A 27,703-nucleotide genomic window follows, 5' to 3' on the forward strand; every position below is an offset into this window, starting at 1 on the left:
AATATCCCAAATATATAATCAGGTGTCAATTATGAAAAAAGTAAATCAGAACAAGTTCAGTGACACCTGGAAACTAAAACTGTTGCTTTATAATTTGCACAAGTTGCAGTGAGAGGTCCTTAAACTGCACCAGAGCTGACCCTATACCGTGACAAGCACTTTTTCATTATAGTAGCATATACATTTAGGTATTCATTCGTTTATTTAAATTCCTCCCTACAGGGAGCCATGGTTTTTTTAATCTTTTGTTGATAATACATGCATATCATTTCAAAATGTCATCATGCTGAACTGCTTTTCAAAGGCTATGTGAAATTTGAGGTCTCGTTGTCGTTCCACAGCTTCTATGAGACATGCTGTTTAATTTTTATTGTTTCTTAATCTGCACACTTGTGTACGCCGCACAACACTTTTGTATATACACCTTGTACAATGCCCCAGATATGGATTTTGTATATACGCCTTGTACAATGCCCCGGAGAGGGATTTTCTATATACGCCTTGTACAATGCCCAAGAGAGGGATTATATATATACGCCTTGTACAATGCCCCAGAGAGGGATTTTGTATATACGCCTTATACGCCTTGTACAATGCCCAAGAGAGGGATTTTGTATATACGCCTTGTACAATGCCCAAGAGAGGGATTTTGTATATACGCCTTGTACAGTGCCCCAGAGAGGGATTTTGTATATACGCCTTGTATAATGCCAAAGAGAGGGATTTTGTATATACCAAAGAGAGGGATTTTGTATATACGCCTTGTACAATGCCCAAGAGAGGGATTTTGTATATACGCCTTGTACAATGCCCCAGAGAGGGATTTTGTATATACGCCTGATACGCCTTGTACAATGCCCAAGATAGGGATTTTGTATATACGCCTGATACGTCTTGTACAATGCCCCAGAGAGGGATTTTGTATATACGCCTTATACGTCTTGTACAATGCCCCAGAGAGGGATTTTGTATATACGCCTTATACGCCTTGTGCAATGCCGCAGAGAGGGATTTTGTACAGATTTGGAGGAAGAAGAAAGATGAGAAAGCACTTTCATTTTTAGTTTTAAATTGTATTTCTAATGACATATTAAAAAGATTACGTTTTTATCATCTTAGCAGAGCGGACACTTGTCAAGCCTGATACATGACTACAGTGTCAAAGTTATAACTGCGGCCATGTAACCAACTCTGAAAATTATAAATTGGGTATTCCATGTTACCAGTTGTCAAAATATTACTAAACTTTCAGCTGAGTAAAAAAAAATGTTTTATAGAAATATAGGCCAAATCAGACTACCGGATATTTGTACTTTATATAGAGACCGTACCATAGCTCTTTGCATACTTTGATTTTTCAAACTAAAGTGATTTTTACAAGTGCACCGGTTACGATAAAAATGTAAACAACGGACTCTGTCTATGAATTTTTGAAATGAATGAATGACAGTCGATCTTAGGCATAATACTGATTGACAGTGAATGCTAATGACTCCATGTGTTGCAGAAAAGTATTTAGTTTGTAACTGTAATTTTCCATCAATTGAAATCCTTTCAAAACTGGTAAAATAATTACTTATATTTGGACAAAACTCACCGTCTTTGCCGTTCGACAGCTGCAAAAAGGGCAAATATAAAAGATTCAGTGTAAGTAATATTTCACTGGTACTACCAGTTAGTAAGTTCATACTCTGAACAACACGTCAGAGAAATTTGGGCAGATTTGACCGATTATGACGTTGGCAGCATTAGATTATATTTTTTCTTTACACAAAAATTGCCGTTAGGTAACAAAGCGAATACGCCGATAATCCGGAGTTCACCGATTATTGTTCCAGTTCACGCAATGTAATCCAGCAATTAAAGTGCATAGCTGTTAGCTACTGCTGTTATAGGGAAGTGGTAGAGTGTCTGCCTTAGGTGTGAGAGGTCCTGGGTTCGAGTCCCAGTTAGAGCTTAACTATTTAGATTCTGCTAAAGCATAGTTTTGCCGTTAATAGACTGTTCCAGATGTTCTAAATTTTTAGCACACAGTATCACGGATCATTATTTAGCAATCCAGATCAAAGTTGAATGTTAAATCAAATGCACCCAATTAGAAAATATTGACTATATTATGTCCCTTTGATGTTTATGCTCTCCATGTTCAAGAAGAGTTACATTTCCTTGATCACAAAATTTTCGTTAACATGAAAATATTAAATGCTCATAACTCCACACTTCTGATTAAAATATTGTCTATATTTCTGTTTTTGAGAAATATACGAAATTTGTCTTCATTTCAAAGCTTTTTAACTTCAAAGCTATGATTTGAAAAACTTAGGTACTATCTCTACTTTATAATGACAGTCTAGACGGCATTAAAATGTCTTAATCTGTGTTACGTGAATATGGACAAAATTATCGCTGCTTAATACGACCAAGGTGGACAAAATTCCCTTTTTTTTTCAAGGGAACGAGTTGTCTCGATACCATCTAGTGCTAGTCAGCCCGGTGTCAGTATAATGTGCTCGTTTATATGACTGAAAAAAAAAATGTTGAAAATGACGTTAAACCCACGGAAGTTGCTAGGGGTCCAGTAACAGGATCTCTAGACCCGGAGTCCAGAGGTCCGCTAATCAATATACATGTACTATTACTTACTGGGTTCGAGGCATATTGAATACCAAATACCAAAGCAGAAGATCGAAGTCAACAATTCATGAGTACAATCCATGTTTTAAATACTAAAGAACAATAAGTTTATCGTTTTAATTCATCACTCCCGAGAAAAACAAGAATTGGATAAAAGATTCCGAGTACAGCATAAAAATTGGTATTTATTATTTATCGAATTTCAATCGTATATTTCCCATGATTTAAGAATTAATGTTTACATTTGCCCTTTTATTTTTCATTTAAAATTACGACGTTCACTTTGTAATATTTACATTCGCCCTATTCTTTTCCATTGAAAATTATGACGTTCATTTCTTATGAACAGCTAAAAGGAAAGGCGCGAAAGTTACGTCATCGCTGCTTAGTGATAACCGGCCGCTGTTCTGACGACGTCCGCGTATAGTCAGGGAGAACGTTCCTTAGATGACGTCGCAGTTGTTCCGTCTGGTGCACAGGATGGCCGGGAAGCTGATTTTAATGTTAAAAGCCACAAAATATGTGCAATTAATAATATTATCTTGTTTACAAATGGAAAGAAAATATAATGTAAATATAAGAAATGAAACTATTTTTTTCATTGTTAATGCGAAATGAACCGCGATTCATGGATTTGCCGATCCTATTCTGTCGTTCATTTCGCATGAACACCGAAAAAATCATTTCATTTCTTAATGAACAGCCAAAGGAAAGGCACCAACGTGACGTCAATGCTGTTTAGTGAATACGGGCCGCTGCTTTGACGACGTCCGCGTATAGTCAGGGAGAACGTTCCTTAGATGACGTAACAGTTGTTCCGACAGAATGGCCGGGAAGCTGATTTTAATGTTAAACAAGTGAATGAAGTATTGCTATGCAATACAAAGTCCCCTACTGGAAGGCACCTATTTTTTTCTACTGCAGTATAACATAATGAACTGATATCTGTCAATAATGTATTAACAATATTGTACTATATATATACAATATGTTATAACAAAACACTTGGATTAAAATTTGTATAGATAGAGGATACTACCTGAGTGTCTTTTCATACTGAATTTATTAAACGAGTTGAATAAAATAAAATGCAAGGCTCTGCCGAGCATTTTATCAATTTTATTCAACGAGTTTAATAAATTCAATGTGGAAAGTCACAAATGTAATGTTCTTTTTATCACATGTTAGCCTTTCCTGTCGAAACATCAAAAATTCTACTTTCTTTTACCATATAAACAAGTCAGGTTGACCAAAGTATCCTATACTATAAATGACGCCGACGTCAAAGCTTTATTACACTAGTGTATTACCATTTTTATTTAATGGCTTTATTACACTCCGCGACGTCAAACGTGTGATAAATCTATATAAAAACCTACAGTTGTATTGTTTTTTGGCCGATTATCAAAAGGTATCATATCAGTTATTAAAAGTAACAAGAAGACCATGATGGTCCTGAATCGCTCACCTGTCCCCACATGACCCAGTTTTGAAATGAGTATGACGTCGTTTTTTAGCTCACCTGTCACAAAGTGACAAGGTGAGCTTTTGTGATCGCGCGGTGTCTGTCGTCCGTCCGTCCGTTCGTGCGTGCATCTGTAAACTTTTGCTTGTGACCACTCTAGAGGTCACATTTTTCATGGGATCTTTATGAAAGTTGGTCAGAATGTTCACCTTGATGATATCTAGGTCAAGTTCGAAACTGGGTCACGTGCCATCAAAAACTAGGTCAGTAGGTCTAAAAATAGAAAAACATTGTGACCTCTCTAGAGGCCATATATTTCACAAGATCTTCATGAAAATTGGTCAGAATGTTCACCTTGATGATATCTAGGTCAAGTTCGAAACTGGGTCACATGCCTTCAAAAACTAGGTCAGTAGGTCTAAAAATAGAAAAACCTTGTGACCTCTCTAGAGGCCATATATTTCAAAGATCTTCATGAAAATTGGTCAGAATGTTCACCTTGATGATATCTAGGTCAATTTCAAAACTAGGTCACGTGTCTTTAAAAAGTAGGTCAGTAGGTCAAATAATAGAAAAACCTTGTGACCTCTCTTAAAGGCCATATTTGTCATGGAATCTGTATGAAAGTTGGTCTGAATGTTCATCTTGATGATATCTAGGTCAAGTTCGAAACTGGGTCACGTGCGATCAAAAACTAGGTCAGTAGGTCTAAAAATAGAAAAACCTTGTGACCTCTCTAGAGGCCATATTTTTCATGAGATCTTCATGAAAATTGCTCAGAATGTTCACCTTGATGATATCTAGGTCAAGTTCAAAACTGGGTCGCGTGCCATCGAAAACTAGGTCAGCAGGTCAAATAATAGAAAAACCTTGTGACCTCTCTAGAGGCCATATTTTTTTGGGATCTGTATGAAAGTTGGTCTGAATGTTCATCTTGATGATATCTAGATCAAGTTTGAAACTGGGTCACTTGCCTTCTAAAACTAGGTCAGTAGGTCAAATAATAGAAAAACCTTGTGACCTCTCTAAACGCCATATTTTTCATGGGATCTGTATGAAAATTGCTCTGAATGTTCATCTTGATGATATCTAGGTCAAGTTCGAAACAGGGTCACGTGCGATCATAAACTAGGTCAGTAGGTCAAATAATAGAAAAACCTTGTGACCTCTCTAGAGGCCATATTTTTCATGGGATCTGTATGAAAGTTGGTCTGAATGTTCATCTTGATAATATCTAGGTCAAGTTCGAAACTGGGTCACGTGCCCTCAAAAACTAGGTCAGTAGGTCAAATAATAGAAAAACCTTGTGACCTCTCTAAAGGTCATATTTTTCATGGGATCTGTATGAAAATTAGTCTGAATGTTTATCTTGATGATATCTAGGTCAAGTTCGAAACTGGGTCACGTGTGGTTAAAAACTAGGTCAGTAGGTCTAAAAATAGAAAAACCTTGTGACCTCTTTAGAGGCCATACTTATGTATGGATCTCCATAATAATTAGTCAGAATGTTTATCTTGATGATATCTAGGTCAAGTTTGAAACTTGGTCACGTGCCGTAAAAAACTAGGTCAATAGGTCAAATAATAGAAAAACCTTGTGACCTCTCTAGAGACCATATTTTTCAATTGATCTTCATGAAAATTGGTCAGAATTTTTATCTTGATAATATCTAGATCAAGTTCAAAACTGGGTCACATGAGCTCAAAAACTAGGTCACTATGTCAAATAATAGAAAAAACGACATCATACTCAAAACTGGGTCATGTGGGAAGAGGTGAGCGATTCAGGACCATCATGGTCCTCTTGTGACCCAGTTTTGAACTTGACCTAGATATCATCAAGTTGAACATTCTCACCAATGTTCATGAAGATCTCATGAAAAGTATGGCCTCTAGAGAGGTCACAAGGTTTTTATATTTTTATACCTACTGACCTAGTTTTTGACCACACCTGACCCAGTTTCGAATTTGATCTAGATATCATCAAGTTGAACATTCTGACCAATTTTTATGAAGATCCATTCAATCGTATGGCCTCTAGAGATGTCAAAATGTTTTTATATTTTTAGATCTACTGACCTAGTTTTTGACCGCAATTGACCCAGTTTCAAACTTGTTCTGGATATCATCAAGATAAACATTCAGACTAATTTTCATACAGATCCCATGAAAAATATGGCCTCTAGAGAGGTCACAAGGTTTTTTATTATTTAACGTACTGACCTAGTTTTTGACGGCACATGAGCCAGTTTCAAACCTGACCTAGATATCATCAAGATAAACATTCTGACCAATTTTCATGAAGATCCATTCAAAAGTATGGCCTATAGAGAGGTCACAAGGTTTTTCTATTTTTAGACCTACTGGCCTAGTTTTTGACCGCAGTTTACCCAGTTTCGAACTTGGTCTAGATAATATCAAGATGAACATTCAGACCAACTTTCATACAGATCCCTGAAAAATATGGCCTCTAGAGAGGTCACAAGGTTTTTTATTATTTGACCTACTGACCTAGTTTCTGACGGCACGTGACCCAGTTTCGAACTTGACCTAGATACCATCAAGGTGAATATTCTGACCAACTTTCATGAAGATTAATTGAAAAGTATGGCCTCTAGAGAGGTCACAAGGTTTTTCTATTTTTAGACCTACTGACCTAGTTTTTGATGCACGTGACCCAGTTTCGAACGTGACCTCATGGTTCGCACAGGTCCTTGAAAGTCCTTGAATTTGATCCCAAGTCCTTGAAAAGTCCTTGATTTTTTTCTTCCAAAAAAATCCCCTGAAAAAGTACTTGAATTTTGAAAAAAAAGGTGGAAAAGTCCTTAAATTTTGCTAAAAACGGGGGTGCAATCGTATTGTAGTGGAAAAATACAAAAAAAAATAAATAATAGGGGATTTATCCACGGCGCGAAGCGCCGGGGATGAAAATCCCCGAGACGGTAACGTCCGTATATAGTTATTCGTCTTTGTTGTCTGCATATACTGAGACAATTTTTTCGATGTTTTCCGGTTCCGGTTTATATACACACCGCAGACTGGTTGTCTGCATGAATCCCCGAATCAGTCATAGAAACTCGTAAACCGCGCTAACATGATTATTTTATTTCTTTTTCGTAATGAAAACTGTACATGCAACTGAAAAAACACTTTTAAAACAGTAAGGAAGTGTAAAGGCCGTCAAGTTTCTGCGTGGAGTGCAAACAAACAAAAAAAATCCTAAAAGCAACTGCGAGATCGCTGAATGACGTCACCGTCACGGCTTCCGTAAATTTTGCAAAGTATGATATTCGCTGTAAGAGGTATGATGACACTAAATGTAAACTACAGTTTAGAGCAAAGTTTCACTTTCTTGAGCGTTGAATATTTCTTTCTAAGCGGATATAAAAAGATAAATCCCCAGTGCTAGGTGGTGCCTTAATTAATATTAGGGGATGAAAATCCCCGAGACGGTAACGTCCGTATATAGTTATTAGTCTTTGTTGTCTGCATATACTGAGACAATTTTTTCGATGTTTTCCGGTTCCGGTTTATGTACAAAACGCAGACTGGTTGTCTGCAAGAACATCCGAGCACACCGAATCAGTCACAGAAATTCGTAAACCGCGCCAACATTATTCTTTTTCGTAATGAAAACTGTACATGCAACTTAAAATCACTTTCAAACAGTGAGAAAGTGTAAAGGCCGCCAAGTTTCTGCGTGGAGTGCAAAAAAACAAACAAAAAATCCTAAAGCCAGTGCGAGAACGCGGTGAATGACGTCACCGTCACGGCTTCCCATAAATTTTGCAAAGTATGATATTCGCTGTAAAAGGTATGATGACACTTAATGTAAACTTCACTGTTTAGAGCGAAGTTTCACATTCTTTTGAGTGTTGAATATATTTCTTCGTAAGTAGATGTATAAAAGATAAATCCCCATGCTAGGCAGTGCCTTAATTCATATTAAATAAATCAAAACGAGCGAAAAAACGGTGTAAAATAAAAATGCACGACACCCACGGAGGGAACGCTAGCTGAACACCGTTTCGGTACGGAATAGCGATTTTCACAACGTTAAAATATTATGCGCAAGTAGCGATTTTCACAACATTAAAATATTATGCACAAGGTTATTGTAGCGTGACTTATCAACAACAATGAGTGGCCCAAAAAATAAATGTAGTTTCGCCAGTAAATGGCTTACACAGGATGATTTTTCATCGTGGTTAAAGGAGTTTAAGTCGGACAAGCATAAGCGTATTTGTACTTTGTGTGATAAACTCATTGATGTCGGAACAATGGGAGAAAGTGCGTTGAAATCACACGCTAAAAGTGAAAAACACAAGAAAATGGTTTTGTAATTTAAGATTTAAAGCGATTAAAATAGTCCTTGAAAATCGATAAAAAGTCCTTGAAAAGTCCTTGAATTTTTTTTTTTGCCAAGTCCTGTATGAACCATGGACCTAGATATCATCAAGATGAATATTCTGACCAACTGTCATAAAGATCCCATGAAAAATGTGACCTCTAGAGTGGTCACAAGCAAAAGTTTACGCACGGACGGACGGACGCACGGACGACGGACGACGGACGCCGCGCGATCACAAAAGCTCACCTTGTCACTTTGTGACAGGTGAGCTAAAAACAAAGGGAAATTAATAAAAAAAATTTATATAGTATAAGTCCACACAAAACTCTTTACCAGGTGGAGATAGGTCAAAATACACCTAAAAATTGGATGTAACATGCATGTTGTACCACAGAAAACTGGTCGCGATTTTTCCCTACGGCCTGTAATAAATAAGTTACAATATAAGCTATTTATAATAAAACAAAGGGACATAATTAGAAAAACAAGGATGCTTCATGGTGGTGAACATTTGTACCAAGTTACATCAGAATCCATCCATGCATGAAGAAGAAATGCTTCGGACAGTCATTCTTGACTTTGACATTTGACCTCTAAGTGTGACCTTGACCTTAGACCTGGGAACTTGTTCTTATGCACAACAATCCATCTCATGGTAGTGAACATTTATGCCAAGTTACATCAAAATCCCTCCATGCATGAAGAAGAAATGTTCCAGACAAAGTCGTTCTTGTATCTGACCTTTGGCCTCCAACTGTGACCTTGAACTTTGCTCTAAGGGTCCGGGTTTTGCGCATGACACGTCGTCTCATCATGGGGAACATTTGTGCGAAGTAATATTGAAATATCTTCATAGATGGTAGAGTTATGGACCGGACAGGAAAAAAACCCTGTTGACCTTTGACCTCCAGTTGTGACCTTGGCCTTTGAGACAGGGGTCCGGGATTTCCGCATGACACGTCATCTTATCATGGGAAACATTAATGCCAAGTGATATTAAAATACCTTAATGAATGACAGAGTTATGGACCGGACACGAAACAGACCCTGGGCTCATGCCATGTTAACATTTGACTGCCAAGTGTGACCTTGACCTTTGAGCTAGGAGTCTGAAAGTTGAGCACGACACATCGTCTTATTATGAGTTACATTTGTCCCAAGTAATATTAAAATCCCTTCATGGATGGCAGAGTTATGGACCGGACAGGAAAAAAAGCCCTGTTGACCTTTGACCTCCAATTGTGACCTCGAACTTTAAGCTTGGGATCCGGGTGTTGCGCACGTCGTCTCATCATGGGGAACATTTATGCCAAGTAATATTAAAATCCCTTCATGGATGACAGAGTTATGGACCGGACACGAAATTGCGGACGGACGGAATGACGGACGGACGGAGAAGCGCATTCCTATAGTCCCCAAAACTGGTTTTCAACCAGTAGGGGACTAATAAAAAGTGTGTGCAATTTATAATATAATCTTGCTACAAATGGGAAGTAAGTATAATGTAAGTATTTATATAAGAATTTTTTTTCGGAGTTCTTCCTATTCAGTCGTTCATTTCGCAGTATATTAGTGTACAAAAGTAAAACAGGAGATTGTCCTATATACATTTCAGGTTTACTACATTTTGTTCATAATTATCATTACAGTCTGCGCTCATCCGAAAACGTGGACCTTTCTATTGTTAAACCTAAAACGAACTACCTGAAACAAACATTTAGCTACAAAGCTGCACACATATGGAATTCACTTCCTTCTTGCATTAAACTTCCTAATAATAATATAACTGCTTTCAAGCATGATTTAAAGAATTTTCTCTTGTTACAATAGTTTTTAGCAATTAATTACTTGTCATTACAAGAATTTTGTTGAATTGATGTTAGTGTATTCGTTTCAAATAATAATAATATTCATATTACCTTATTATTCAAATCTGGAACTATTTATTATCTTATGGGACAGACTTTCTTTTTTTTTGTACATCTTAATTGTCATGTATAATCTTTGTGACGCATGGTAATTCGTTTAAAAACATAGTTATTGTTATATTACGTTTATTTATGACTTCTTTAATTTGAGACGTGTTTGTCGAGAAAATATAAGTAATTCTGATAGGTGTATTTTTGTAGGGATAATACACGTTTTTTTTTTTGTGTATTAACGTCTGCAGAAGCCCGCGGGATTGTTTGTGACCGAGACCGAAGGTCGAGGTCACAAACATATCCCAAGGGCTTCTGCAGATGTTAATACACAAAACAAACGTGTATTGTCGCTATTCTTGCATAAAAATATATTTCACGATGATTTATGTATTGTTTTCATATGTGATGACTTGACGATTCCGGTACATTTTTTATTTACCATTCCAGTTGTTCTTGGAAACGCTAAACATGTTTTAAATATCCGTATCCAGGGCCCGGAAATAAACAACACTCTCAAAAGCACATCCTGAAGGTTTTTAAGCGATTTTTTATCTCTCATTATTACAAACATAAAATTACCAATAATTGTTCTTATCATTTCACAATTTGGTGGACTCGATCACAATTTCAAGAATGATAACTTTACATTCGAGTTATATTGAGTACGGACACGCAGTATGAGTACGGATGAGTACGAACGTAGTGTCAAGTTTCCAAGCTGTTTATATAAACTCTTCGAGAAATTAGATAAAAACATACTGACTGATACTTAACAAAATCATAAATATGATACCTAAAAACAAATAATCGCATAGGTAAACACGCGACTCTTTAACATTCACGGTTGTCTACAAAATCTGAATCGACGCAGAGTTCTAAAAGGGGAGTAAACAGTACGAATAATGTTGGGGGCAGCGCATTTGACGTTAGTTACTGATACAGTAAAACATTCTATGGCTTAGATTGCATCTTTAATGCTTCAAGAAGAGGTTTTTATGAAAGATAAAAGACGCAGATACCAGATGTCAATCTGCGCAGAATTACATATACGTCCCTGGGAAAGCATTTCAAAAATAAAAATCGGGTATTAACAGCACGTGAATTGCCTTGTTTGCACACGATTTTTCTCCCGTTAATACATGGGCGGATCCAGTGAAAAAAGTAGTTTTTATGCAAGAATGTATAAATGTTTAATTATAAATTGACTGTATGATTGTCTGTATGTGTGAATGTATATCAGTTCAGTTGAAGGCCATACTGGAAATAAGTTGTATAATATCTGTATTTGTACACTTAGTATGTAACCTTCAGAAAATGAAGATTATTATTATTATTATTATTATTATATACACCAAAAAAAAAAAATATTTCGTTTAAAGATAATCAAGGCCTTCGAGTGGTTTATCGTCTAATTTACCACGGTTCAGAGTTCAGATGCATAGAAATTGAACCACGAGGGCGTTTATCGCAGAAAAAAAAACAGAGCTTGATTTTCTTGTTTTACTGGAAATCAAATCGAGCCATGTTAGAATTAACAAATAATCAAGACCTTCGAGTGGTTTATCGTCTAATTTACCATGGCTTAGAGTTCAGATGCAAAGGAATTGAATACTGAATCATCTGAACGACGAACCGTGGTAAATTAGACGATAAATCACAAGAAGGTCTTGATTTTTCATTCTGACATGCTCATTCCGTTGTTTATCGCAGGATATACAGAGCTTGATTTTCTACTTTGTTTAACTGGAAATCAAATCGAGCCATGTTAGAATTCTTAATAAATACTTCTGTTTCCTGTCACTTAATTACAATTGTAAACGACAGAAAAATATGAGAGCTGTTTCCTGTCACTTAATTACAATTTAAAACGACAAGAAAAGTACAAGAGCAAACTTTTGAAATCATCTTCCGTTTTTTTAAAGATAAAATATAGTCTCCTCTTTGTAAATACTGATATCAGTATTCATATTGATTACCGGACCTCTGGACAGCCCTGCACAGGTTGTCTTGAAAAAATTACAGTATCTCTTATCCCTGACTCTTTTCTGAGAAATTATCAGTGTCAGTATGAAAAAACATTATTGCAGATTATTTGACATCAACAGACTTTGTAAGTCTAATTACAGTTTCAAGTCATTGGAAATCAAATTAGAATTTCCGTCAGGCTAGAACTGTTGAAAATGCAGGAAAGGCGGTTGTGAAAGAAAATGTTCTTTATCAGACCGAGATTCCCGTCACAAACAGATAATCTGGTTCAGAAGTTTACTGAGTGTGGCAACGTTAAATGTCGCAACGCCGCTAAATGTCGCAACCACCTTTAAATGTCGCAGGGTTGTAGGGATTACGCATGTTTTTTCGTGTTATAACGTCTGCAGAATCCCGAGGGATTGGTTGGTGCCCGAGCCCGTAGGACGAAATGAACATGCGCTAACGCTATTCTAGCATAAAACGCGGAAAAAATACTAATATATGAATACATCCTACCTCAACATCATTAAATTTCCATGAAATGCGCGGGAATGTCTGAGCTGTTTTTAACGTTGACGTCATTTCGTTTTGAATTATCCGTTTTGGAGCCGAATGACGTTTACGCTTTGCCACGGAACTCGCATATATAAAAAGGTGTTATAACAGCACGTGAGCGCGAGAATCTCTCTGTTAACACACGTTTTCTCTCCTGTTAAAACACCCCCGAAATGTGACAATAACAGCAGTTTTATGCTAGAATGACGTTTAATGTCGCAACCACCGCTAAATGTCGCAAAATCGTCTGCCGCTAAATGTCGCACCTTTAACGTTAAATGTCGCAAAAATTTGCCCACCGTTATATATCACAACACTAACAGCAAAATAAGGTAAGTTAAACAGTCTTTACAACTTAGAGATAAGACTGGATAATGCATGCTTGATTTGGGAAGGGCTGAATTGACCTTTCACTCTAATCTGCACGTTTGCTTTTCAGTGGTTCCGCATCATACATACGTTATATATTTCATATCTAAAGGTTTGAGCACTAACGTGGTACTCGCCACAGTACTAGATTTATTTCAGGTCTGAACTATGTAATTCTATGGAGTCCTTTTTAGCTCATGAGACATTAAGCTCGCGCTCCGTATTGTCGCGCGTTGTATCGCATGTCTTTAGTCGACCTGAATTTCGTTACACAACAGGCCGGGGGACAGAAATTGTTGATGGAGGATGGAAGCGGGGAGGGTGAGGGGCACCAGTTTAAAACAAAAGCGTCACCGGATCGACGTGCGGTAGGTACGGGGTTCCTCTGTCCGTATTTGTGGGAAAGTTTTTTTATATACAGGTATGAAATGTTGGCCTGTGGTGCATTTTTTGTCTATTTTTTAGGTATGTACTAGAGGGGCACTCCCCTTATTTTAGGTGGTTAGGGTATTTTCCTATTGACAGTTTGAAATAAAAGTATGGAATGCTGGACTTTAATTGCATTTTTTATTCAAAATTTCGGTGTATGGGAGGGGTTATCCCTGTCATTTTCGAGAGCTCAGGGTCTGTCCCCGGGAAAGTTTGAAAAACAGGTATAAAATGGTTGCCTCTGGTGCATTTTTTTTCTTAATTTTAAGGTACTGGAGGGGTAACTCCCCCATTTTAAGGGGTCAAGGGTTCTTCCCCCTAGGGAATGTTGAAATATAAGTATAAAATGTTCGCCTCTTGGGCGTTTTGGGTCTACATTTTGAGAAAATATTATTTCCAAAATAGTTGGGTGCAACTTTGAGGAGTATAAGTCACTAGTAAGCCAACAAGGGGGGCGGGGGGGGGGGGGGTGGATGGAATCGGCTCGGGCAACAATCCAGGCCTGTTACACAACAGGATGTTCAACTACGCGACATGAAGACTGTGTTTTGTACCAGCTGTAGAAAACGAAGAATTTCTATTAATCAGCCATGGGTGCTACTTCTTTGTTTGGAGGTTTACATTTAAAGTCATAAGGTAACTGTCATGCTTCAATGGCGGAGAAAGATCCTATGTGGCCCTCTGTACATTCTTTCAGGTAAAGCGGGAATTTTGATATTATTTTACTTTTAGTCTTTTAAAATTGTTTGGTTTAGTCTCATTCCCCTCATTATCCTACTTTTCCGCCTACCCACACTTAACCCCCTCTCTCTCCCCCCTCCCTCCCCCCTTCAAAAATGTAAATATTTATATTTTCTATTAATTGTCTTGGTGCTGTGTGCTTGTGTCTTAGATTTCTGTGTCGTTATTCACCCCGTTCCCCACCCATACCCAACCCCCCACAAACATACAACACTATTACCAAATCGTATTTAGTTAGAAGAAACCTCAGAATATTTCTGTCCTAAAACACTGGCCCTATTACAAAATAATTTCAAAAATATTTTTCTTGCGTGACTGTTCAAGCAAGGTGTGTAAACTCAGGTGAGCGATCTAGGGCCAACAAAGCCCTCTTGTTGCTATACGTAACAGCACTTATCATTAAGATAATTATTTGTATTACATAAACCTGTTAATTTTTCTTCCCTCAAAAAGTAAATATACACAAGGAATTGATAGTCATAGTGTCAAATAGGAAGTGCGACATATAGCGTTGGTGTTGCGACATATAACGGTGGGCAAATTTTTGCGACATTTAACATTAAAGGTGCGACATTTAGCGGCAGACGATTTTGCGACATTTAGCGGCAGTTGCGACATTTAACGTCAACCTTGCGACATTTAACGGTGGTTGTGACATTTAGCGGCGTTGCGACATTTAACGTTGCCACACTGAGTTTATAACCGGCTATACGTGCCATTATTATTGTCTTTGTACTGTTCAAAATAAGGTACATGCATGTTATTGCAACAGATCTTTCTTTTTAAACAGTTGTACTCGTCAATTGTTGGACTGAACGTTTTAAAAGAAGATAGGCTAAATTGAGAAATAAACAAAAGAAATGGACTGGATATTCATGGAAACTTAAACTTGTACAGGATGTTGATATTAGTTTTCAATTAAAAACGTCTGAGATGCTCAAGTCGCTTTAATCGACGCTTCTGGCCTTGTCAAACAATCAGTGATAGATATATTGTATACATAAATGTATTTGAATCTGATACACGAAAGTGGAAACTCATTTTCTTACAGCCATACAAACATATCATTGCGGTGAGTGAAAGCAATTATAGATATATAGTAGTCGCAACTTGACCGCGATGGTTGACCTTCAGTTGATTATTCATATCGATTATTTCATTGTAGAAATAAAGGGTGATTAGGGGAGCCATGTATATTTATATGGATTTAGTTTGTATACAGTGCACTATCAAAGTATGTATACTTACATTTGATCAGTTAAAACTTTCCAATACACTAATTTATAATTACACAAATTTATATTTCCACTTTCTCATGCAGCTCGTGTTTTACGTACACTCCTTTTCAATAATAGGTTGTGCTTCATTATGTATTATAATACAAAGGTCAACCATCGGGGTCAAGTTGCGTCCACTTTTTTTTTTTTATACCATACCACAAATCAACAGATGTTGTCTTATTTGAAACCGGACAGGATTTACGCATGAAGTAGCTCAATTTCCTCCATAAATTTAAGTCTGTTTAACTTTGAGAAACGCTTCTGAAATTCAATTTCACCAAAGAGGATTTTATTTTATTAAAGAGGATATTTGTTTTGAAGGACTCCAAGGACTGATGCCAGTCTAAACTGTAATCAAATCGAACAGTTTTCATTTAGTTTAATGGTCTCTTTGGGCTAATTGTCATAGACAAGCTGGTTCGCAGCTTACCAGTTGCTTACTGCACAGAAAGCAAGCTTGCATTTGAAATATATCCTATTGTAATACAGGTGGAAACGAGTGAAAAGTGTCGTAAAGTGTTTCTTAACATCGGTTTACCATTGTGATATTTTACTGGACCATGGTATAAATTCTAACTTTTCTATTAAAGGGTATCGCACCACCTAACAGAAGATAACGATTTATCTTCAAGTGTTTTCTAGCTGATAATCGATATGTTACGATAGTTACGTCGATAACCCCGCACTAACCCCACACCTGTTTGATGCTGCGCGTGTAGCGACATGCACAGTGGTAACACGTGCAATCTTGTACGAAAACAGAGACATCTCCTTCAATTATTCATGGACTTATAACAGATAAAACATTATGTTCCAGTATGTTGTGCAGGGGTCATCAGTTTGTGAACCATCAATGCAAACGAAATTTCATTGTCCGTGCCATAACTCCAAAGCATTCAAACTGCATGGACATGAAGAGAAAGTACAGGAACCATAAATCTGCCTTGCTTAGTTTATCTTTATTAAATGTAAATGATTGTGATCATTTATCTTCTGTCCTGTTTCAATGGGCCCTTAGTGATGTTTATCTTCTTACCCTGCTTTCTGCAGTCAGTACGTTTTGGTTAATTAATATATTTATATTTACGAAAGCACTTTCGTACCTATTTTTACTTTGAAACATGTGTGAGGGATTCACCTGGAACTCTTGAATACATTTGGGATTACAAGAGCGGTTCTTTGCATAATCTACCGGTTTAACATACCTTCTTATAGTTCTGAGAACGTGCTCCAGAGAAGTATACATTGCTGTATGTAAAAATAACTTAGCCATTAATCGCTAACCTTTTCTCTTAATATCGACACAGTTTATCAAATATTTTATTTTTTTCACAGCTATGGACCTCGTCACGAAGCTGATGTCAGTTTTAAGAGGAGGACCTGTACCAACATTCACCTGGTTACCAAGGAGACAAAGTTCATCATTCCCTAACGACACTGTCATTAGCACTTACCCTTCATTCGAAACAAACGCTAACTCTCTAGTTGCTCTTCTCAAACATTTTTCATGGAAGAAAATAGGTACATATTCATAATTTTGTGTTCCCATGACAACGGTATTGGAGGTTAATTTGTAATACGATGATACGTAAAAACATTTATTACAATTCTACAATTGTAGACAAGAGAGTATGAATGCAAGGCATACAAAAATAAGACAATTTAGTGTTGTATGCACATAAGAAGAGCTCCTATGTGTTTTATATGTAGTGAACAAATCATAATCTCTCTCTCTCTCTCTTTCTCTCTCTCTCTCTCTCTCTCTCTCTCTCTTTCTCTTGATATATATACTAAGCACACATTTGTAAATAACTCGCGTACACCCGGAGATTTATTGGGCATAAAACAATTCAGTTAAAAGAAGTAAGTATTTTTAAAGGATTTAAAAGAAAATTAAAAAAAAAGCTTTTTTTATATTTCGCAGGGATAATTGCTAGTAAGGACGAAGTTTGTGTCTCTCTCGTAGAGACAGTAAACGATTTGTTCCCAAATAAAGACCTGAGCATTGTCCGACTTCACTTCATGGAGACCTTTACACAACAGAATATAGCAAGCAATATAACAGAGGTCAAGGACCATGCACGAGGTAATGTTTCCATTTATATTTCAAGGACCATGCACGAGTTAATGTTTACATTCATGTCAAGGACCATACACGAGGTAATGTTAACATTCATATGTCAAGGACCATGCATAAGTTAATGTTTACATTCATATGTCAAGGACCATGCACGGGGTTTCGTATTCATTCATATATCAAGGATAATACACGAGGTAATGTTTACATTCATATGTCAAGGACCATTCACGGGGTTACGTTTACATTCATATGTCAAGGACCATGTACGGGGTTACGTTTACATTCATATGTCAAGCACCATGACCGAAGTAATGTTTACAGTCATATGTCAAGGACCATGCACGAGGTAACGTTTACATTCATATGTCAAGGACCATGCACGAAGTAATGTTTACATTCATATGTCAAGGACCATGCATAAGGTAATGTTAACATTCATATGTCAAGGACCGTGCCCAGGGTAACGTATACATTTGTATTTCAAGGTTTGTGCGCGAAGTGCTATATACGTTTGTATTTCAAGGAACATGCACGAGGTAATTTAGGGAACGCGGGTTAATGTGTACGTTCTTATTTCAAGGACCATGCACATTGCTCGCACGAGGCATTTTATACGTTTGTACTTCAAGAGACGTTCTACATTTTTGATAAGACCAGATGTTTATACAGTAAAAAAAGGATATGTATGTTTCACTGTAAAGAGAAATTATACTGATGATCTTGTAGGTATGAAATGACATGTTATATAGGTAGGTAAGCATGCTAAACATGCAATTGCCCGTGAGTTTTACAAGATGACGTTGCTTTATAGATATCTACAATATGAAAAAAATCACTTTTCTACATCACTCACTATAACGACAGAGGCTATGTAAAGCCGTTGTAAAGCCGTTGTAAGAGTTAGCAAGGTTAGGAGTTTGCTAAAAATGATCAGATTATTAAAAAATGAGAAAAAAATGTTTTGAAGTAGACATAAATGTTTATCAGCGTAAAAAAGTATGGTCAAATACTTTTGCATAACATGAACATATATACGAGATACACTTATAACATTAACGATAAATTATACAACAGTAAGATGCAACTTATACATATGATTTCAGTTTTGTAATTATTGTTTTGCTGCATACAGAAAAAAAACTTAAACAATGCAAAACTATATGATATCTTAAATTGTTATCTTTTCAACAAAAGCAGTCAGTGCTTTCGCAAATTTCAGTGATCGTATTGTGTATGAAGCCAGAATACGTGCTGCAGTTTCTAGTTGAAGCAGGGGCTCTAGGGTTTACCTCGAAGGAGTTCGTGTTTATATACTGTAGGTTCGGTCCATCATCAGAGACGGGGCTTATCCAGAAAGGTCTGTTCATAGTCTTTATAACCCTTTAACGTAATTTACAAATTCTATAAAACTATAAGAAAAACAGTATTCATTACAAATTTTGAATAACCATACCGTGAAAAAGGTTTAAAAATGTCCGGTTGTTGGTCTTAATAGTTGAAAGTTGTTGGGATACGCACGTATTGGGATATGGCCAAACATCTCAGTTTGGCGTTATAATTTATTTTACAGGTGTCGCTGAAGAAATATTTAAACCACTTTTACAGATTGGTCATATGTTAACGGATACAGCGCTGGTCAAGAACTTCTCGAAAATGGCGAAACAAAGAGGTTTCGATGGCGCACCGGCTTGCTGTAATGGGGTATATACTTTTAAATGTTTTTAAAATGCTTAATTATTGTATTGTATTGTATTGTAATGTATTGTGTTTAGATCTAAAAATAGATAAATGTATAAGACCATTAAGGTAAGCCTTGTTTAACGTGTTTCACCGAGTATTAGCGTAATGTCGGGTAATACAGATAGTCGTCAGTTATCGACACTCTAATTTTAAGAGTTCATTTATGTTAATGTCACAGTCATTAATATTTTCTGTGATGTATTTATGACGTCACAAGTTCTTCCTAAAGCGAAACTCCTGCGAACTATCGTTTTACATCAAGATATTGTTCTTACTGACAGGACATATCTCCCACAGCAATATTTGGAAGATTTATAGTCGTAAGGTGGATAGTGTTCTCTCCCTTAAAATTGCTTTTGAAAATTCAGTTATTTTCGCGTTTGCAACACCAGGACAGATGGGAAAGATGTCCTTGACAACAATTATGGAGGAAAATATTACCAAGATACCAAGATGCCAAGGATACAGGACAGAATGGGTTGTCGGTATCTGCCGACATAAAAACATTGTGTCGGCAGTCCCCGTCGGCAGTTTTCGACCCCATTAGGAAATTCATAGTCTAGATTGTTTCCCTAACCTGTCGATATAGGTATTTTATGCTTCTTTCAGAACAGAATAGATCTTTTTTATTTACAATATATAAATTCTATGTATTTCACAAGTAAATATGAACAGGCTGGGAAAAAAATCCGTAGTTTACCTTTTGTATTGTATGTTGCCGGACTACTTTCATTAACATGCATGACCTGACACAGTTCTATACATAGCGTACATAAAAACCTCACTATGTTCCATTTTAATATCGATAAACAATGAAGATTTCGTTCAATAACAAAACAGATGAAGGCATATAATAAAAGGGTCATTATAACAGTAGCTAGATCTAGAATTTTGTAATTTTGCAAGGTCGAATCACACTCGGCGCTTGCGCGTCTCGTGAGATCCTATCTGGCAAAAATCCACTCTAGTCGAATACAGCATCCCAGATCGAACTACTGTTATAATAGCCCTATTATATTAAGACTTTTAGAGCTTCCCTTATATGAAACGCAAGTGCGATTGAGCGCTCGACCGACCTAGTTTCTTAGAAAAGTGATTCTGTTTGTCTGTCTGTTTATTAATGTGTCTGTTCGTTTGTCAATGTAATTGACTGAAAAACATTTTCAGTTGCCTACAGATCTAGACTCTGATCTAAAACACTGCTGTTACTAAAAACAGTAGGTCCATGATTTGGCTAGGTTTACAGACATGTAACTAACTGTGTACGAAAACTTAACCCTGCTTAGCTCTACCCGAAAAAAATGCTACGGAACTTCTGGACACTTCTTATTCATGTTTTGTATATTCTCCAGAGTTGTATATTCTAGACATTGAAAATTGTTGCGTTTCGACCCTTATTGGCTTTAAAAAGTTCTACTGTATACTAAGTTTAGAGCTAGTCTAGGTCTACTTGCACGTGTGTATATCAAGGAAAAAGCATCGGACTTATGCACATGGCCAATATACAATATAGCTTTGGCCAAAATGATAGAAAGTCTTAAACATCTTACAACTTATTATTATCAGTTTTATTTATATATTTTTAAGTGTTACAACTGACTTCTCTTAATCTCGTAGCTTAATCATCATTTGTCAACATACTTATTTGATTTTTTTTAATGTGGGGGTGTCCATAACTGCCGAATGGTGTCACGTCTTTTTGTATGTGTGGTTGTCTTATACTCGTATTGCCTTACAGCTGTTGCTATATAAACTATTTCATGATGCGGATGAATATCTAATAACGTTGAAAATTGGTTTCAACTAAGATTAATCATAAGTAAACCATCAGTTATCCCATGCTAATGCCGACATTGCTCTATATTGTGTTTGTTACAGATTGACGAGTTTTCAATGTCTATATACGACACGCTTCTGCTGACCGCAGACATCTTCAACAGCTCTCGAACATTTAACTTCTCAGCTATTGCTAATGCAAGGAGTATTCAAAGTAAATTGTCATTAACTTATACTTGTATATACATTATCGAGTTATAAAATGAAAATAACAGTGTACAATTATAAAACATATTGATTGAACCTTGACTGATATGAGCTACATATGTACCTTTTTGGCCGGGTTTTCGAAGAAAAATCCGGCTTGTAAATTAGGTCTGTCCGGGCGGATGGATGGATGGGCGGATGAATGGAATAATGAGTCTCGTGTTAACCTTTTTGTTCATTCAGTATCAAGACAAGTGTTTCACCTAGGACCTTGAAACTTCACAGGCATGTTGGTCTTGATATTTACATGATCCTTATTGATTTCAGGGTCACAGTGACCTGAATATTTGAAAATTGTTTTTGCATGATATATGGACAAGTATTTCACCTAGGGGCTTGAAACATCTTAGGTATGGTCAAGGTCACAGAGACCTGAACATGTTAGCCTTTTTGTTCACTTAATATCTGGACAAGTTTTTTTACCTAGGACCTTGAAACTCATACGTATGTTGGTCTTGATGTGTACATGACCCTTATTGAGTTCAGGGTCACTAGATCAAAGGTCAAGGTCACATGGACCTGAACATTGAAAATGGTTTCCGCTCAATATCTAGACAAGTATTTCACCTAGGACCTTGAAACTTCATAGATATGTTGGTCTTGATGTTTATATGACCCCAATTTATTTCAGGGTCACTGGGTCAAAGGTCAAGGTCACAGGGACCTGAACATGTTAACCTTCATGTTCACTCAATATCTGAACAAGTATTTCACCAAGGGCCTTGAAACTTCATAGGTGTATGGGTCTTGATGTGTACCTGACCCCCATTGATTTCAGGGTCAAAGGTCAAGGTCACAGGGATATAAACATTGAAAATGTTGGTTTTTTTACTTTTTTTTACACCAATTTATTTCTTTAATTTCATTTTCTACCTGTCCATTTCGTTTTTTTTCTTTTAACTTCAATATTGCTTATTAATTTAGGGGTTATTTATTGTATGCCATTATTAGAACTTTAACTCAAAATCACCTAATTCGGATAAAAACCCGGCCAAAACGCCGTCAGGCGTAAGCTACTTGTCTAAAAATGTAACTCAACACGACACGTTGAAAAGAAATAACTTACATATTTTGATGGGGGGGGGGGGGGGGGGGGGGGGGGGAAGACATCTACATGTATTTATTTATGATTTAAAAGTATTACAAAGAAAGTCATATTAAAGCCAATTATATACAAAAGATATATTAATTCCAATTTTATTTCCAAAGTATATTCATCATTTTTGGCAGAATGTTTTTAAAATGTTGAATACGATTGAATAATGTACTCAGTAATGACACACCTGTTTGTGATTATTTTTTTTCAAGAACGTATAAATTTCAGCACAATCGGGAACAGTAATGATAGACCCGTCTGGTAAAATAAATCGAAGTGTAACTGTCGCATACTTTCAAAATGGAAGGTTTGAAACTGTGGCAACAGTTACAGATACATTTCAAAAAATAAAAGACATCAAATGGCCCGGTGGAATGATACCTGCCGATTCACCAAACTGTGGGTGGAAGGGAGACCAGTGTTCTACGGGAGGTAATCTATGTTTCCCTTTTCTGTCAACTTTGAGCTTGACCGAAATCGTCGTTTAGTCGCTATCGCAATATATACTTTGTAAAATAAAACGCAGTTTCAAAAATGAGCTTTGGCGTGCTCTCATTCACGGAAAAGGCATGTACTGTACATTTTACCAAGCCATCACTGTCACAAAGGTTTTCAGGAAATCAAAGAAGTATAAAATACTTGTATAGCTCTTTGAGGAAATGAAATATTTTAAAAACGTTGTCAGAAATATTTGCATTGAATTTAAACGTATATGAGTAGCGTGAGGCCGATATTCGCGTTCGTGTGAGCTGGTGTGCCTAATATCGATATCAGGCACACTTCCGGGTGTGCCAAAAATCCATATCAGACACACTTCCGGCTGTTCAAAACATCAAGATTTTATACTTCCACTGACACAATGTCAAGTATATACAAACTAACATTTATTTTACAAAAAAATGCATGGTAATTTAACATAATTTCGATAGCTTCTTCTTCTATGGTGGTTGAATAAGGCTGACACAAGATACCACGGCACTAAAATGCATGAATTTAAAACAAATGTTTGAAAGGAAATGACGTCAGCGTCAGCAGAAAACGTTGATGTTCCCGCGCATTACATAAACATTCAAAAACGCTGTGCAACATGAAATTATTTTAATGTCGTTTTCACCTTGACTGTATAGTGGAACATATGCTATAAAAAGGTTATAAAACAGGGCTGGCACACCAGCCCGGTATAATAACCTCTAAATAGCGTCTGTTACGGCTGAATGAACGCAACATGGCGTCTAGAACGTCTGCAATGGAAATGTGCTTTTATTTCTCAAATTCAGTGAAATGAAAGCACATTAACGATTTTCAAACAGGTCTTGTGGCCAAAAAAAACCGGTAAATAACAAATAAAATTAGGACTGGGACGATTACTCGATTAATCGGATCCAACTCGATTACTAGGTGAAACCGGTTTCAATTTTGTAAAACCGCTAATCGCTCTCAAACAATAAACATCACAAATACTTAATATATTTCTTTGACCAGCACATAGATCCACAGTATATTTCCGCTAAAACACATCAAATTAAACATAATCAATAGTCTCAGATTTGCTTGTCGTGATATATCTAAAATAAAATACACCAAAATATCACTATTCAATTATCAAACTGCTTGCAAACGATAACGTCTGTAAGTTCCTAATGAAGTCAGCTGCTGGAAGTGCCTTTATACGGTCATCAGAAAGAAAACAGCATTTCTATGGCGTATACAAAAAGCTGTAAAATGTCTCTAAATTGTATTTTGGTATAAATATTAAAGATAATGGATTTTCCTGTGTTGCAACAGCTGATTACTTTATCAACTGAAAACCTGCTTTTTTAAGATAAAATCTCCCTGTATTATATAAAAACGTGTTTCGAGTTACTAGTAATAAGCATGGCGCCTTTTACCCTGAAAATTCACTTTTACAGATTCCGGAAGTAACAAGAATTCGGTGATAATTGGCAGTTGTGTGTCCCTTGCCGTTATTTTGATAATTGGCGGTGTACTTTATGTCTGTTACAGGTAGGATTCTCAGTTTTAGATTTTACCAAATTGAAGATTTGTAATGACATCTATGAAGATTGATCAAAAGAAAACATTAGAAAGTATGTGTATATATTTTTGAGAAAAAAAAACAACAAAACAACAACAACGACAAACATAATTGCAATTGTGTTTCGATATTGTAGCAAAAAAAATCTAGTTAAGTATGTGGCATTACTAGTAACTAGATGTACATATTTGGATTAGAAGTGACTGGAAATGAGAGTAATTACGACACGAGATGGATTAATAAAATTCATTCACATTTACACATGGTACAGTAACAGCTTAACAAGGTACACATGTTATTTCCCTGTTATGTTAAAACTATGAAAACACATTGTATTTTCATGTCATTTCGAGTCATGGAGTTCATTCAATGTATATGTATGATAGAGTTCCGACTGACCTGGAGTTTGGGAACGTAGTGGATGATGAACATTAAACGTCTCTGCCATTTTGAAACTTTTCCAATATTTTTTTTTCTTCAGAAAATCAAAGTTTGAAAAGGACTTGTTAAATATGATATGGAAAGTAAACAATAATGAAATCAAGTTGAGACGACCCCGTGCCCAAACACAAAATTCTCTACATGATAGGGTGAACTCTACACATCATAAAAAGACTCTTACACGAATGGTAAGTCTCAAGAAGAAGCTAATTTTTACCGATGCGCCATGCCTAATGCCAATAATAACTGCAATTACATGAATAAACAATATTTGTTTATGTTGATTCTTGGACAGGAGCTTTAGCTCACGAGGGGGATTTTTAATACAAGATTTAGAAAATTCAGGTATCTTTGACACTTTAGCAACAATTGGGCAAAACTATTCTATATTGTGTGGACGCAGTGGTCGAGAGGGCTAAGACGCTTCCTACGGAGGTGAAGGCCTCTGGTTCGAATCCTGGCTACTCCCATTGCGGTGTGTCCTTGGGCAAGGCACTTTATCACGATTGCCGCAGTCGACCCAGCTGTAAATGGGTACTAGCAAATTGCTGGTGGTAAGGTATAATTGGTTTTAGCTGTTCTTAAAATAGAGTCGCTCAAAAGCTCTACAGAGCTTATGTTAATTGTTACACAAAGCGACGGTAAATAAAATTTACCTTTACCTTTTTTTCCCTATTCTCATCTTCTGTTGGTGTCTTGTAAACTGAAAGAAAATAAGCCCTTGAAAGTGGTACAAGAGAAATTGGAACAAAGTTGGAAATTTGGCTACAGATAAAATGATTATTATGTTAAAAAAAAACTGTAACACCTAACAATCATGTCGGTAATATAATTGTTAAGGAATTAGCAAAATTAAATAATTATGATAATGATGATTATAATATAAGAATAAATAAATTATTGTCACTAGGATACACTGAATTCATAGAGTTTTTATAAAGAGATATAAGTAAATTCAGAACATATGACTCTCCCATACGTGAGATCCGCGGGGATACAAGTTCTCATGTTAAATAATTACATAAGCAGAGATAATTTATATGAACTAATCAGCATCACAGTATACCTGACCAATTACGGCAAAGTGCCTAGCAACACATTCCACAATAAGTCCACTAACCCAATAAGATTCGATTCGATGCTGCGTTAGGCAGAGCACTACCAAATCTTGACACTGATACCATGCCAGCCGACTCGTCCAAAGCAAACGTCACTCCTCTTTCTAAAAAAGGGGATAAAGGTAACCCTGCCAACTATCGGCAAATTTCTTTGACATTTGTTCTCTGTAAACTATTAGAACACAATGTCACATCCAATATTACAAAGCACTGTCAGGTCAACAATATTCTTTGGTTTTAGGGAAAAAGGTCACACGAAACACAGCTCCTAGAACTAGTTGAAGATCTGTCAAGAAATTTAATCCAAGGTCACCAAACAGACTTACTACTGCTGGACTTCTCGAAAGCGTTCGATGAGGACAACCACCTAAAGCTTCTCTTTAAACTTCATCAACATGGCGTCCAGGGCAACACTTTGCAATGGGTCAAATCCTTCCTGATAGGCCGGTGCCAGTCAGTCTTAGTTGAAGGGGGAACTTTAGATGAAGTCCCAGTAACACCCAGAGTACTCCAAGGTTCTGTTTTAGGCCCTCTTCTATTTTTACTATACATAAATGACCTGCCTGAAAGTATAGCTTCACAGGTCCGGTTATTTGCTGACGACACTGCTGTTTACATCACCGTCAAAAACTCTTCTCATAAAAGTATCCTTCAACAAGACCTTGACAGGCTGTAGGTATGGGAGAGCAAATGGGACACCTCTCAAAATGTACAGTGATTAATATCACTAGGTCAAAAAACCCATACAGGTCCAAATACTCACTCCATGGCCAAATCCTTGAAACAGTAAGTGAAGCAAAATATCTTGGAGTCACTCTCTCCTCAGACCTTAACTGGAACAAACATGTTAACCAGGTCACCTCCAAATCAAGTCAAACTTTTGACTTCCTGAAAAGGAACATCCCCACTAAAAACCCTAACGTTAAAGTATTAGAATAACATCCGATGTAAAAAAACCCGAACATGTGTTTGTTTATTTACAACGACCTGATAAGAGTAATTCACAAGAACATAATCCACATTTCTTAGATACATTTAAAGCTAATGCAGCAAATAATGATTGCAGGCTGGAATATTGCCGTCTTGAAGTTGGTAATGGTGTTGTTTTTTTTTTATCCCGAAACGGGATATACAAGTGTATCAAGAATTTATGATGATATTCTTAATTATTCTCATAAACAAATTAATAAAACTACTGGAAGTCTCTTAAATACGTCAAAGTCTTTTTGGATTTGTTCATTTTAACTTAGAAATTAAAAAGGAAGGAATTGCAGAAGACCCTAATCATATTACATTAACAGCTAAATTAAATGTTCAGCCAGCAGCTAATATCCGTGTTTACGTAATTGTATTGTATGAAGAAACAGTTGAATAAATACTATTGGAAATGAACTTGTTATTGTTTGTATAAAATATATATAAAATATATAATGACAT

At 36.5% G+C, this 27,703-nt stretch overlaps 1 protein-coding gene across 2 annotated transcripts in view; it reads left to right on the forward strand.

The window, feature by feature from the left end:
* The window catches only part of LOC123533966 (atrial natriuretic peptide receptor 2-like), a 136,123-nt gene that overhangs the window by 52,396 nt on the left and 56,024 nt on the right, over positions 1 to 27,703 (forward strand). Inside the window, exons 2-9 of one of the 2 annotated variants that reach the window (XM_045315979.2) lie at positions 17,049 to 17,234; positions 17,638 to 17,799; positions 19,013 to 19,150; positions 19,364 to 19,494; positions 21,412 to 21,523; positions 22,901 to 23,104; positions 24,583 to 24,676; positions 25,189 to 25,336. In XM_045315979.2, the coding sequence (XP_045171914.2) occupies positions 17,049 to 17,234; positions 17,638 to 17,799; positions 19,013 to 19,150; positions 19,364 to 19,494; positions 21,412 to 21,523; positions 22,901 to 23,104; positions 24,583 to 24,676; positions 25,189 to 25,336 (1,175 nt within the window). Of the gene's footprint in view, positions 1 to 17,048; positions 17,235 to 17,637; positions 17,800 to 18,126; positions 18,140 to 19,012; positions 19,151 to 19,363; positions 19,495 to 21,411; positions 21,524 to 22,900; positions 23,105 to 24,582; positions 24,677 to 25,188; positions 25,337 to 27,703 lie in introns of those variants that run through there. The other variant, XM_053519544.1, reaches the window with a different exon arrangement.

This window comes from Mercenaria mercenaria, chromosome 12 (genome assembly GCF_021730395.1).
Source record: "Mercenaria mercenaria strain notata chromosome 12, MADL_Memer_1, whole genome shotgun sequence".
In the NCBI taxonomy this organism is placed as follows: Eukaryota; Metazoa; Mollusca; class Bivalvia; order Venerida; family Veneridae; genus Mercenaria; species Mercenaria mercenaria.